Source organism: Erinaceus europaeus, chromosome 16 (genome assembly GCF_950295315.1).
Source record: "Erinaceus europaeus chromosome 16, mEriEur2.1, whole genome shotgun sequence".
Taxonomy (NCBI): Eukaryota; Metazoa; Chordata; class Mammalia; order Eulipotyphla; family Erinaceidae; genus Erinaceus; species Erinaceus europaeus.
The window spans coordinates 40,114,128-40,128,709 of NC_080177.1; the positions used below are offsets into that span (position 1 = coordinate 40,114,128).

At 44.9% G+C, this 14,582-nt stretch overlaps 1 protein-coding gene across 4 annotated transcripts in view; it reads right to left on the minus strand.

The window, feature by feature from the left end:
* SAMD4A (sterile alpha motif domain containing 4A) overlaps nt 1-14,582 on the minus strand; it is a 307,746-nt gene that overhangs the window by 29,910 nt on the left and 263,254 nt on the right. For 3 of the 4 annotated variants that reach the window (XM_007527373.3, XM_007527372.3, XM_060174936.1), the window contains 3 exons: nt 13,900-13,986; nt 5,766-6,099; nt 2,357-2,442 (listed from right to left, as the gene is read on the minus strand). In XM_007527373.3, the coding sequence (XP_007527435.1) occupies nt 2,357-2,442; nt 5,766-6,099; nt 13,900-13,986 (507 nt within the window). Of the gene's footprint in view, nt 1-2,356; nt 2,443-5,765; nt 6,100-10,602; nt 10,705-13,899; nt 13,987-14,582 lie in introns of those variants that run through there. The other variant, XM_060174937.1, reaches the window with a different exon arrangement.

Below are 14,582 nucleotides of genomic sequence, written 5' to 3' on the forward strand. Positions count from 1 at the left end.
AGACAGCCAGAAATCAAGAAGGAAAGGAAGATAGGGAGAGAGACAGAGAGACACCTGCAACATTGTTTCAACACTTGCGAAGCTGTGGTGGAGACTGGGGACTTGAATCCAGGCCCTTGCACACTGTAATGTGCACTCAACCTGGTGTGCCACCACCTGGCTCCCAGATCTCTTTCTCTCTCTCTCTACCTCCTCCTTCCCTATCAATTTTTCTATGTATTATCAAATAAAATTGATAATACATAGAAGGAAACAAACAAACAAACAAAAAGGATAAAATGGCTGTCAAGAGTGGTGAATTTGTAGTGCAGGCACCAAGCCCCAGTGATAAACCTGGGGTCAAAACACAAGAAAAAAAAATATGAACAAAAACAAATGAAATAAAGTAAATGCTCTCCCATCAATTCCCCCAAGCCATCTCAAACACACTCTTTCCCATTATGACACAGAGCCATTAAGAATGGCTTAACCAGCTTAAGGATCCTGGTTCCAGCCCCTGGCTCCCCACCTGCAGGGCAGTCACTTCACAAACGGTGAAGCAGGTCTGCAGGTGTCTATCTTTCTCTCCCCTTCTCTGTCTCCCACCTCCTCCATTTCTCTGTCCTATCCAACAATGACAACATCAATAACAACAATAAAATAACAAGGCTTTCTGCCCTGAACACTCTTCTGTCTCTTTACTTCCTTGGTCTCTACCACCAGTTCCCTGGAGCTTGCCTTTCAGCTCACAGACCCCTGAAGAGATGCTGGATATCTGATGTATCTTGGCTCTAATGGCCTTCTCAAGGTTCTTCTTATCACCATATATGTGATGATCTGGTTTCCTGTCTCCTCCATGACCCTCACTCACTCTGTGAGCTCCTCACCCAGGGATAGGATGCTTACTAAGTGCCTGTGGGGAGTCAGGTAGTAGCACAGCGGGTTAAGCGCACGTGGCACAAAGCACAAGGACCAGCTTAAGGATCCTGATTCCAGCCCCTGGCTCCCCACCTGCAGGGGAGTCACTTCACAAGTGGTGAAGCAGGTCTGCAGGTGTCTATCTTTCTCTCCCCTTCTCTGTCTCCCACCTCCTCCATTTCTCTGTCCTATCCAACAATGACAACATCAATAACAACAACAATAAAATAACAAGGGAAATAAATAAATAAATATTTTTAAAAGTAACTGTGGAGTGAGTTTCCAAACTCTTCACTGTATTCTTTCTTCTCTCTCTCCCTTCTCTTTCTTTTCCTGACCAAAACAAGTGTAGTGTCAGAAATGGAGGTACAGAAATGTACATATGTGTGGGGGGGGGGGGCAGGAGAATTCAGTCAGTCAGTCAATTTAAAAAACTGATATCTGGGGGCCAGGTGGTAGTGCACCTGGCTGAGTGCACATGTTAATTAAATGCACAATTTAAAAAAATCAGGTTGTGCTAGAGGAAAGCACTAAACAAGGGCTTAGGGGAGAGGTAGTAGAGTGATACCTCAAAACAGACACCAGAGACCAGCAGGTGAGCCTGTGTGACAGCCGGGAGGATGGCTAAGGGACCAGACTTCTTCACTGGCTAGTCCCCCTTCACTGAGAGCCCTGGACTCCCGGGGCTCTGGCTACCAGCCCAGCAAAGATAAGGAAACTTGGAGGCCTTTACCAACTTATTTGAGTGTCAAAATCACACAAAGGGATGACAGTACCTCAGGTTTATCTGGTCCAAAGCTTTCTAAAGCCTAGACCTGTGTCTCTAACTCTTGGGGGATGGGAGGAGGATATACCTTGGAATCCTTGAAGCTGAAATACAAGCCACATCCTCATGGCCCCAAGGACTAAGTTCAGTCTAGGAACCTAGTACGCACAGTTCCAGACTGCCTCCATCCTTCAAAAGGACATATGGCTAACTACAGTTCCTATAAAAACCATAAATCAAACAGCCGAGCAGCCATCAAGATGTACACAACACACACAAACACCTATTATTTTCTGCTGTAAATTCTCCAGTCTACCTGAGCCAAAAGGCAAACTGTTCCAACATGAAATTAAACAAACAAACAAACTTGCAAAAGCCAATGGTTAGAGTTGGCAGGGTTCAGGTTAATCAGGCATGGTCACTCAGGGATTCTTTTGGAGTCAGAAACTTCTATCAAGCAATCTCCCTTCCATATGAGCTTGGTGAGACTAATTTTTAGACACCAAAGTAAAAACAGTTTGTGACTAGGTCTGAAGTTGCCATGGCCTAGTTCCACTTAAGCTATTATTAATGACCCTTTTCCCCTTAAAAAAAAAAGTTCCCCAGAGACCAAACTGATAGCATCACAAAAACTCTGAGAGGCATTTTGAAGTAAGGAGAAAATGTTTTATGGAGTTTTTTATCACTACTCACCTCATGAATTAGACACTTGTCTATGAGTTGTAAATAGGAACTTATGTTTTCCTCATCAGGTCTGGAGACCAAGAGCTGAGTGCACACTGAAGAAGAAGAAGAAGGGAAAAAAAAAAGATGGATTAGAAAAATGCAGAGCCATTCCACAACCTCTATGAGATGTCTCTGACTGCCTTCCAGGACCAGCATTCCTGAGAAGTATGTGTGTGCTCACGGGTTTATGTAATGCTAACAAAAAAAGGCCAGGAGCTCCTCATTCCACTGAAGTCAAAGTCACCACAGGAGCCCGTGCCTCTAGGAGCCCCTTTGGTTAATTCCATTCATACCAGTCTATATTAAGCCTCTGCAAGCTGGCCTGAGACTGGACATGGCAGGAGGATCTTTTTTTTTTTTTTTGAGAGGGAGTTCAAAGACATTCAAGACTTCATGGGCATTATTGGAGAGCCATTAAATTATGAATGAACTGTATACCTTTTATCTCTGAGAAAGAGGTGGGACCTCTTTTTGGTCCAATGTGTGTGTGTCTGTGTGTGTGTGTGTGTGTGTGTGTGTGTGTGTGTGCGCAGGAAGTCAGCTCCATCTCTGGGAAAGAGGTGGGATCTCTTTTGGGATACCCAGTGTTTGTGTGTGGGCTGTTTCTCTAAGTGATACACACCTTTCTACACACACAAGTTTACCCACACAGTCCACTAACTGCTTATAAAGACAAAGGAATCAGGGTAGGGGAGACAGCATAATGTTTTTTCAAAAGGCTTTCATGTTCGAGGATCAGAGGCCCCAGGTTCAATCCCTGGTGCCACCATAAACCAGAGCTGAGCAGTACTCTAATCTCTCTTTGGATCTCTCCCTTTCCACCTACTTGCTACCAGAGCACAGCTGATTTGTGGTGCCAGGGACTAAACCTGGGAACTCAAGAGCCTCAGGCATGAGAGCCTTTGCAAAGCCATTATGTTATCTCCTCCCACCCGATACCTGCTTCCCCTTACAGAGTTAGTCTTTGGGAAGAGAACCCCTCCCTGGGTTTCTTATGTTGCTGTGTCCCATCACAGAGACTTCCATTCTCTCTTCTTATGGTGGTGATAGGTAGTGAATGTTTGGCAGGTCTTCCGAGGAGGCTGGACCAAACATGTCAATTGCAATGTAAAAAAGCCTGAACTCAAGCAGATCAAAGCCTGGAATCTGGACATCATGGTTTCATTATCTCCCTAGTCCTGCATCATGAGTGAGTTGTAGAAGGCCATTCTGACCATTTTTACACATAGCTTTTCAGTATAGTGTTTCGATAACAAAAACTTGAAAACTCTTATCAATGCACACTTGTTGGAAAACTTGAAAACTCTTATCAATGCACACTCTGTTAGATAAATGGTTTATGCACACAGAATAGTATGTAGCCTTTAAAAATGAGTAAGGCAGTGCTATTTGTACAATAGAAACACTGAAAGTATATATAAAAACAAACTGCAGAAAAATATGATAGGGCCAGGTGGTGGTACACCTGACTAAGTATATACACATATTACAGTGCTCAAGGATCCAAATTCAAGCCCCTGGTTCCCACCTGCAAGGGAAAAGCTTCATGAGTGGTGAAGCAGTGCTGTAGGTATCTGCCTCTCTGTCTCCCTCATCTCTCTCATTTCTGTGTCTATCCAATCAATCAATCAATCAATCAATCAATCAATCAATGGCTGGGTGGTAGTGCAGTGGGTTAAGCACACATGGCGTAAAGTTCAAGGACTGGCATAAGGATCCTGGTTTGAGCCCCCGGGCTCCCCACCTGCAGGGAAGTCGCTTCACAAGTGGTGAAGCAGGTCTGCAGGTGTCTATCATTCTCTCCCCCTCTCTGTCTTCCCCTCCTCTCTCCATTTCTCTCTGTCCTATCCAACAACAATGACATCAATAACAACAACAATAAACAAGGGCAACAAAAGGGAAAAAACAGCCTCCAGGAGGAGTGGATTCATAGTGCAGACACCGAGCCCCAGCAGTAACCCTAGAAGCAATAAATAAATAAATAAATAAATGAGTAAATAAACATGCAAATAAGATGTGTTTGAACATAAGGATATCTATGAGCTTTTTTATTTTTCTTTAATGATTATGTTTTCAAAGGGCTATCCCAAAAGTGTTCCCAGTGGCCATCTCAGGGGAGGAAGGTAGCAGGGTTACTGGAGTAGGAAGTGGCGACTGTGCACTTTTCACTACTTTGTTTCTATGTTGAGCATGAAGTTATTGGCAATGGACTTAGAAGTCAAACTTTTTATTGCCACCAGTGTTATCACTGGGGCTTGATGCCCCAGTGAGTCCACTGCTCCTGGTGGCCTTTATTTTTCTTCCTCTCTCTCTCTCTCTCTCTGTCTCTCATAGGACAGAGAGAAGGGAGGACAAAAGGGAGGGAGAGGTAGAGTGGGAAAGAGATAGACACTCACAGACCTACTTTACCACTTGTGAAGCTCAGGGACCAGGGGCTTGAACCCAGGTCCTTGCACATGGTAACATGTGGACTCAGCCAGGTGCACTATGGACCAGCCTCCAGGTGTCCATTTCTTTTGGTAAAAACTTGGTCTTTTAAAATGGTATGAAAGATGGCATAACAAAGAAAAAAAAAACCAAAAAGCCCTTTCCAGAGGCTTTTCATTATGTTTTTGTTTTTAACGAATCAAGGTTCCTTTCTTTTCTCTCTTTCTCTCTCTCCTTTCTTCTCTCTTCCTCTTTCTTTCTTTCTCTTTCTTCTTTTCTTTTTCCTTCCTTCCTTCCTTCCTTCCTTCCTTCCTTCCTGCTCTGGATTATGGTGGTGTGGGGGATTAAACCCGGGACTTTGGAGCCTCAGGCATGACAGTCTCTGTACATAACCATTATGCTATCTACCCTGCCCAGTAATCAAGATTTCTTGTGAAACATCCTATAAATACAAATTATTCTAGCTCCGAGAGATCTACCAAGGAGATGTCCATAAGGGTCTGAGCCACCAGAACAGGCACAGGCAGTCCGGGCAGACTTTCATCTGAGGGCTGAAAGGCCAGTGGTTCCTTGAGTGCTCTATACAGAGATAGAGAGACAGACACACAGAGTGAATGTGTGGGCGTGTGTCTTTAAGAGATGACTTTCTTCAATGTGGTGGAGGCTAATCTCGAACCTGGATCTCACAGATGGCACTGCAGCTATCCAAACGAGCCATTTCACCAGCTCTACCTAGAATGCTCTTTAAAGGTTGAATTGGAGAGAAAGCAGACAGGCCTGAGGACCTTTGGGAGCTAGAGAAATCAGAGCTCAGATCCAAGTGATTTAACCATTGAGCTGCACTTCCCTAGTCCTGTAAAATGGGCTAAAGATTTCCACTATGGCAAGTACTTCTCAGGACCCAGCAGCTCTGGCAGTGGTGCTAGAGAGGAGGGAAGAAGGACTTTACCTTTCCCCATCACACGGGTGAACTGCCCTGGGAGATCCCCCTCTGGCAGTGGAGCGATAGCCAGCTCCCCATCACAGCTGCTCAGCTGGTGTGGCTGCAGCCCGCCACTGGCCCCAGCTGAAGTGGTGGCTGACGTGCCAGAGGCCGAGGCACTGTCTTTGCCATCAGGGTTCTGGCTCTCAGGTCCCATCATGGAGGATGGGTGGGAGGTTTGGGCCTCCCTGCGGCGAGCCTCAGGGGTGGTAGTTGGGGAGCTGTAGGCCTTGATGGGCGTCAGGATCATCTGGTGCAGTTCCTGGAGTGGGATGCGCAAATTGCCCCCTTCGATGATGTCCTGGGGGAGTGTCAGAGAGAGAAGACCTCCATTAGAGTCAAGAATGGGAGTGCCCACCTCTGTGTCTCCCTTCTTCTGCCCAAGCTAAGCCCACACAGGACTCAAGGCTGCCGAATCCTTCAACAGAGTGTTTTTTTCAGAAAAGCAGCTAGTTCAATGTCATCATTTTAATACTGGCTTAGGGAGAAAACCTGGAAAATGTGGAAAGGCATTTACATATGTGAGGAGAATGAACACCACTTAAAAACCCTATTAGTGAGACCAGGTGGGGGACCACCCAGTAAAGAGCACACATCACTATGCATGAGGACCTAGGTTCAAGCCTCTCCCCACCTACAGGGGAGAAGACTCGTGAGCTGTGAAGCAATGCTACAGGCTCCCCCCTTCTTTCTCCCTCTTTCTCTCTCCCTTTCCTTTCATTCTCTCTGTCCTATCAAAGATAAGAAAAATAAAAAATAAAGAGAAAAACCTAGTGGCACAAAGATGATCAGTAAAATAACTTGGTGCATTGCTTATTTCAAAAAGGCATGAAAATTGATTCTTATCCCACTAGCTACATGGTAGATAGATGCCCAGAACAGGTTTTCAGACATCTATGGCTGGAAACATGGTTGAGGGAGTCAAGTTTGGGGGGGGGGGGTTCCTAGCATGGTTGGGGGGGGGGGACTGATTCTTTTTCACAATGCTTCCTCAGCAGTGCTGCAGCAAACCTCTCCCTGGGACCTGGGATGGGCACTGACAATCAGAGCCCTGATTAGTAATGAAGTATTTAATCTTCGGAGAGCCCAGAATAGCAAGGATATAATTTTAAAAGCCTGAAGCCTGAAGCCTGAAGCCTGAAGACCAATCCATTCCTGGAATCCTCTCTTAACCAAGACAAATGGCTCGATGATATCAAGGAACACAAGCCCATAGAATGTGACCCTTTTCTGTCACCTAGACTTTCCAATCAATTGGGTCAGAAAGAGAAAACCAGAAGAGAAAAAGTCTTGACGTGTGAGTTCCAGGCCTGGGCAGCAAGGGCAGTTCTGCCTGGCTGTTGGCAGGAACTTATTTGTCCAGGGGTTGGAAGTGGAACCTGAATAATGTCTTAGTCTATTTGGAACCACGGGCTGTTGAGGAAAGTGAAATGCTAAGTCGCCATCAGAACTTCCTCAAACTTGGCCAGGGTCACTGCTTCAGCTATTTTTGGGGACACAGTCTATTTTATGCAGTGTCTGGGAATGAACTCAGGGTCTCACATGTGCATGATACTTGCTAAACCACCTCCCTGGTCCAATTTTTTTTTTTAAATTTTATGGGAGTTGTGCAGTAGCATAGTGGGTTAAGCACAGGTGATGCAAAGCACAAGTACCAGGGTAAGGATACCGGTTCAAGCTCCTGGCTCCCCACCTGCAGGGGAGTCGCTTCACAATCGGTGAAGCAGGTCTGCAGGTGTCTTTCCCTCCTCTCTCCATTTCTCTCCTATCCAACAACGACAACATCAATAACAACAACAATAATAACTACAACAATAAAAAAAAAAACCAAGGACAACAAAAGGGAAAAAACAAAATAGTTAAAAACTTAAAAAAATTTTATTTGATAGGGTAGATGAGAGGAGAGGGCAGTGGATAAGAAGAAATAGACATCTGCAGCAGTGCTTCACTACTTTTGAAGCTTCCCCTCTACACGTAGGGACTGGGGGCTTGAACCTGGGTAACATGGTGACATGTGCACTCTACCAGGCACATCACCATCAGACCCCCCACTACAGCCAATTTTTTTAATTCCAGTTTTTTTTGGGGGGGGGGGAGAAAGACACACGCACCTCAACGCACTACCCCATCATTCATGATGCTCAGAGTATATCTCCCACAACGCACCCATGTGGTGCCCCAAATTGCACCCAGGGACTCACTCATGGTAAGACATGTATTCAACCCAACTGGAATGTCTCCTTGGCCTAAGAGTGTCCACTTTAAAGAGGAGGGCCTCAGAAGTCTACCACCTTCATCTGAACTGGGACCAGGATGAAGACAGCTCCAAGCCTGGGCTGGTACAAACCTGGGACTTGAGTCAGGGATGCTTCAAATCATCCTGTTTTCTGACTGCCTGACCGGGACTGGTTTCCCCCAAGTCTGATGCCACCATGTGACTGATTCCTCAACTTTGGACCTGGTGATCTATCAGGGCAGGGCACAAGGAGGCCAGCCAGCTGACTCAGGCCAGAAAAGTACCTGCTGCTTTTTCTGAAGTGCCAACTGGAGTACCCCTGGCCTCCTGAGTCTCCAGTTCCTGCTAACAATGCAACCAACACCTGGGATATAGACCCTACGGTCTAACTTCCTTGTCCAGACCCATGACTGGAGTGGGAGAAGGGGCTGTGGTGAGGAGTGACCAGGGTTCCCTCTGGAAGGGCTGCGAATAGAGAGCTGGCAGATTTGACTGTGGGGATACACGTAACATTGCTATGTAATTCCACATTGCAGCTACCATCAAGGTCAGCAAACATATGCTCCTGACACTGTCAACTGCCACCAAGCCTCCCCTCTTATGTCATGTGGAATGAAACTTCCATGGAGGCTTGGTGGTGGAGAAAAGAGGTTTGGGTTATGTGAATTCCTTCAAACAGGAAACTCATCAATGCCCCAAGTTCAAAGCTTATCTTACTGTTCCACTGGGGACAACCACACCATAAAATGAAATCATAAGCATCAAAAATAATGCTGAAAACATTCTGTGACATTACTAATAAGGAATCATAAAGGTTTTGGTTTGGTTTGGTTTTCACCCCCACAGACTTCAAGCCAACAGATAACACTTGGTTGTTAACCAGCTAGCAAAGCCTCTGCTTGGGTTGCATTCCCAATTCTCCATGTTTGAATTCTAGAACTCAGTCCTGAGTGCCCACATGGAGAAGGAAGCCAAGAAGCAGCCTGAATGGAACTCAATTCAGTGTCATTTTCCATGTTGACAAAAACAGGGACCCAACCCAAGTCATTATTGATCCATCACACATTACATGCACAAGGAGGCCAAGTGATGCTGTCTGTTAACTAATGTACTGAGTCGAGGAGCTTGGCTGAACCCTGGGCTTTGGCTGCATAGCCATCAGCTCTGGCTGGCACCTTCCCAGGGTGATGAAGTAGGGAGGAAGTTAGTCTCCTGGCTTGCTTTTCTTAGGCCTCAGAGGATTGGCTTTTGTAGGACATGTAACAGCAACAAGGTTCAAATCACCTGGAAAAGAGGACCCTTGGTAATCAAGGAGAAAGTACTTAGCCACTGGCCAACTTAGCACACAACCACCCAGCATATGGATAGAGATGCAGGGTGGCCCCATTATTCTGTGTGGGAAGAATCTGCATCTCTCATGTGATGGATGGAACTCCTGCTTCCACTTAAATCCATTTTCTCCTTTCATTCACCAAACACCAGTGAGTTCTACACAATCGGAGCATTCAGGATCTAAATGCAAATGGAACCCTTGCCCTTGCACAGGTGCTGAGTGTCACACAGTGAGAATATGCTTTTCAGGACAAGGGGCTGAGAGTACAGAGATAGAGAGGAAGAGGGAGGGATTGTGCTTTCTCAGTGCCAGGCTCAGGGAATAGCTTCATTTCAGAGTTTAGGAGTCAGTTGGAGAAAAAAAAAAAGAAGGCGAAAAAAAACATATGGAAACATTTTCATTATCAGAGATAAATGTTCAAGAATCTGCCCCAGAGGTCATTCTAATCTTCCTCTCTCCTTTTCTACCAAATATCTTCAGAAGTCTATATTCTTCATCCCTTGACTTTGTGACACATTCACATTCCCTGGCTCATGGCTTTTCACTTTGTCCCCTTCTGCTTCCCTGCAAGCTTTCTCATTCTGGCTTCCAGTGATCTTTAGACAGCCAATTTCAGGGCCAGTGTTCAGTCCTCATCACATGTGATATGTCTACAACACCTGTTGGGATTTCCCTTCAAACAGGCAGGGTCAGTTTTATTAATGTCTCCTTAACTTCTGGACATTCAGAGGTTCCTCACCTCCTGTCATCTAACACACACCCTGGGAGGGTGGAGGTAGAGGGTGGGGGAAGGATGCCAACTACCACTGAACTCATACAGGATGTACAAACGAGTCTTTTAAACACTGTAGACTCTAGATTTGTTCCTTTGGCCACTGACTTTGACACTTTTGCCTGGGTATCCCCTCACAGACTCAACTCCACTGCCCCCACACTTGTAAGTCCTCTGATATTTCTTTTGTTCCAAAGGGGGGCACTTCTGCCAGCACCCAAATAATTCTTGCTGAATGATCTATTGTCCACCTCTAACCTCATAACTTCTCTCTTGGTTCCAGGGCCCAAGTCAGGCTACTGGTTCCTAATGAGTCTATCAGCCCATCCCCTTAGTGGCTTTTCTCTCATCTCTGCTTTGTCCCAGGAAGACTCCCCCACTGTCGCAGGAACAACACATATCACACCACACTAAGTGAGCATCCACTCCACATCTCTGTGTGGCAGTGAATATCCAGAGCTACCTGGGCCTTGGTCCTTGTAGACTCACGGTAGGCCTCCAGCACATAGGGTAAATCTAGTCCAAGGCAGATGCTTCTAAGGGTCCAGTAACTGAGTGGAAGAACTCTGGGAGGGAGAGTTTATCTGCAGCAATGACTGATTGTGAACCACCCATGGGCGGGGTCCCATTATCTCCTTAGGAATCTCTAGGTTCTATGTGAGGTAAGAATGCTGCATCAAGCAAGGGCATGGTGACATTTCCAACAGCCTTGATGGCTGAGGAGACCCCCTCAGTACTTGAGAAAGGACTGAACCTGCAGGTCTGGCAGTGGTGCACTTGGTGGAATGCACACACTACCATACTCAGGGACCTGGGTTCAAGTCCCCACTCCCCACCAGCAGGGTAAAGCTTCACAAGCAGTGAAGCAGGGCTGTAGGTATCTCTCTCCCTATCTCCCCTTTCCCTGTTGATTTCTTGTCTGAGATCCAATAAGATTATATTACGTATATCATCTATATAGATACAGATATAGATATAAAGGGTGAGAGAGAGAGGCTGATTTGAGTCTGATCGGTGGTTAAACATTAGCGGTTATGGACATCCTCTTTCTCAAACAGGATGGAGAGGCAGGTCCCAGAGGAGAATAGTCTAGGGCTGTGGCCACAGTGGAGGATGTGAGGAGATTCACCCCTCATCGCCACAGCACCAGCTGCTGAAAAACAGGGGTTTCAGTTCAGCTCCACACGGTGGTCTCTGAGATGACTTTCTTCCCCTGAGAAATCAAACTACATCAACTCCTCTAGGTACCATTTATCATATTATAAGCATGTCTCTTTAGTGACATGTGGAGACACATGTTTTTGTGGAGAGAATCCTATTCGAGGTGTGAAGTGTGGGATGCAGAAAATGAGAGGCTAGACAGGAAGTCAGTGGTGAATCTGGACTGCTACAACCTTGTTGCCCTTATGTTTCCACATGTAGATTCAGCCCAAGGCCTCTAGAAAGTGAGCCAGCAGAAATCTCATCTCTTGTTTCTCAGGGGGTGCATCTCCTCAGTGACAGAGATACAACTAAGCTCCTAAAAGATAGATGCTCCAGAAATAACGGGGAAAATCACTCTCTAACCATAACACTCAGCAATCTAATCCTTATATAAAATGTTTTCTGTGCTTTCTGACAGATAAGGAGAAAATTGGCCTTTTAAATGGTCCCCAAAGAGAATATTTCCTACATTAAAAATGGCAGTGATCACTCTGTTAGACAAGTGCCTGGTAGAAGATTGAGCATAAAATTAATAGTAGCGGGACTAGGCAATGGTGCACTCAAAAGAGCAAATGTGTTACTACGTACAAGGACCCATGTTCAAGCCTCTGTTTCTCAAATGCAGGGGGAATCTTCAAGAGCAGTTAAGTAGAGCTGCTGCAGGTGTCTCACTTTTTCTCTCCTCTCTTTCCCCTTCCCTTTCAATTTCTGTCTCCATTAAAAAGAGAAAGAGAGAGAGAGAGAGAGAGAGAGAGAGAGAGAACAAATGACTCACAGGAGTAGTGGATTCATTACTCCAATACTAAGCCCAAGTGATAATCCTGATGGCAAAAATGAAACAAACATCAGCAGTAACCTTAAGTGCAACTGGATAAGTCACTTTCTACCCACAGTAACTTTATTTAGGAATGGGCCTTTCATCATGGATGTATAGTTGAGTAGCTTTTATCCATCTAGCCATCCAGAAGGGTTAATAGCAACCTTCCTGGTGTGAGGACACAGCTCATCAGGTAGGGTGTATGATTTTCCTGGGAGTACCATGGTCCCAGGTCTAGATATAAAGCTCTGGTACTGTGGTCTCTCCTTTGTGCCTATCAAAATTAAAAGAATAAAAAAGTCAGCCCAGCTGTGGTAAAATCAAGCAAGTATGAGGCCCCTGCTCCACAAAAATCAATGAACTAGGCAGGGGAGATAGCATAATGGTTATGAAAAATACTTTCATGCCTGAGGCTCCAGAATCCTAGGTTCCAGCCCACCATACACCATTATAAGCCAGAGCTTCAGTGCTCTGATAAACAAATAGAAAAAACCCTTTCCTATAGGCTTGTAGGGAAAAAAATGCATAATTATATTTTGACTATATGCTACACATGAAATTATATATATGTATCTTTGTGATTAAGTTACAAAGAAAAAAAAAAAGCTCCCACTCCATTAAAATGTTTATGTGCTCACAACGATTTTTTTTTTAAAACCTATCTACCTCAATACTTTAGTTCCTTTCAAAGGCTCCCTGGAATCATTAGAAATCAGTGTTACTTCATATGCTTTTCTTCAGGACCCTGGGATGGCTGGTCAAAGGTGGACATCTGGGGGGAGTAACTAAATTTCAGTTGCTGACATAGCAGCACAAGGAACCAGTATACCTCACCATGGTATCAGGTTATTTCTGTGCTGCTGAAATGTAGACAGTGAAACAAAGAAGTTCAAACCTCTCATTCCCCGATGCCTCCCCATAGTAATTACAAGAATCCCAGCTCTGGGTCAGAGACAGCATGGGTTACTCAGGGTAGAACCAGGCCCTTTAGATGAAATAATTAAGTAATCAAATCTTTAGAAATGACAACACCACCTGGGTGAGGTCTAGATAGAAAAATAGGGAGGGTTAGACAGCAAAGGGAAAGGAACAGTGGCAGCTGTTAACTGGTTTCTTTATGTGTGCATTTGTTTATCTTGTTTCATTCTTAAACACTAGAATAAATTCTTTTCTCAGCACTTATCATTTCTGAGATGGTTCCTATCACAGTCACAGGGACACATTCTGCTAAGTTAAACTTGGAAAGTATTCTCAGGAGGGTCAGCTGTGCCATGTGCCAAGTGGTTTTGATGTCCACTTTTGAAACCTGGAGTGTACCTGTCAGCATTTACCACTCTAGGGCAGCTTTTCTCAAAAGCAGATCCTTCCATGAGTGTACAGCAGAAATGAAGCCTTCCCTACACTGTCTTGTCAAGACTCTAGCCTTTGACTGTGGGGTGAACATCTCGCTCATGTCTACACTGGCAGGGGTGTGTACATGAAAAAGAGTGCATCTAACTGTGCTTTCTCAGAATTCTGGGGTGGTTGATCACAGGCTGCCTGGATCCAGGGGTAAGTATGTTTCAATAGTTATGTGACAAGCAAAACCGTTTCGCTTTGCCCCTTGACCCCAACTTTGGTAGAGAAAGACCACCACAGATACTCTGGAAGGTCTGTCAATGGCGTTTTCAGCTGAGCTTCCCTTGGTCCATTTTCCTATGGTTGAAGGTATAAGCGTTTCTCTAGTCAGTGATAACTTACCCTTTCCAAAGACTTCAGGAGGTTTTGTCTTTCTTTGAGCTTCTGAATACTGATGACAATTTTGTGTCTTGCACCTTTGGTTACATTCTGCAATGAAAAAGTTATAGTTAAAAATATTCTTTTAAAAATCAGCCTAGAGACTTGGAGATTATTTAGCACTTTACTGTCTGCTTTATTCTTTCACATTTGTTGGCCAGTAAAAATCCACTTACGTCTTTTGAGTACCCATAACCACATACTTTTACTGATGTAATAATCTGATTTACACATCTTTTGGCTGTGACCTTTGGAAGAGACACAGCTAGAGCAGTCAGTTACCCCACACACAAAATTTCTTCATAGTCTTGAATTACCATTTCCATTCCTCCCAGCCTCCCTGAAGGACCCACCCCAATACAGATAGTCATTGCTCTCTCAGCCGTTCCTATGTCTGTCCAGCTCAAGTAGACAGGAAAGGCAGTGCTTTTCTTATGTAGAGTCTCATCCAGGCAGTATTTGCTGGTTCTCAGCTCCTTTTTGGTCTCCATTGGGAAAACCAGAGTAGAAATCTCTTACATTTGTGCTCGGTCACCACTTCAGGTAAATGATTATTATGATTCACATAAGACTATAACTTATACCCTTCTAACTGTGCAGTAATGGTAGATTGAAACATTAAGTTAGACATTTGTTGACTATTGATC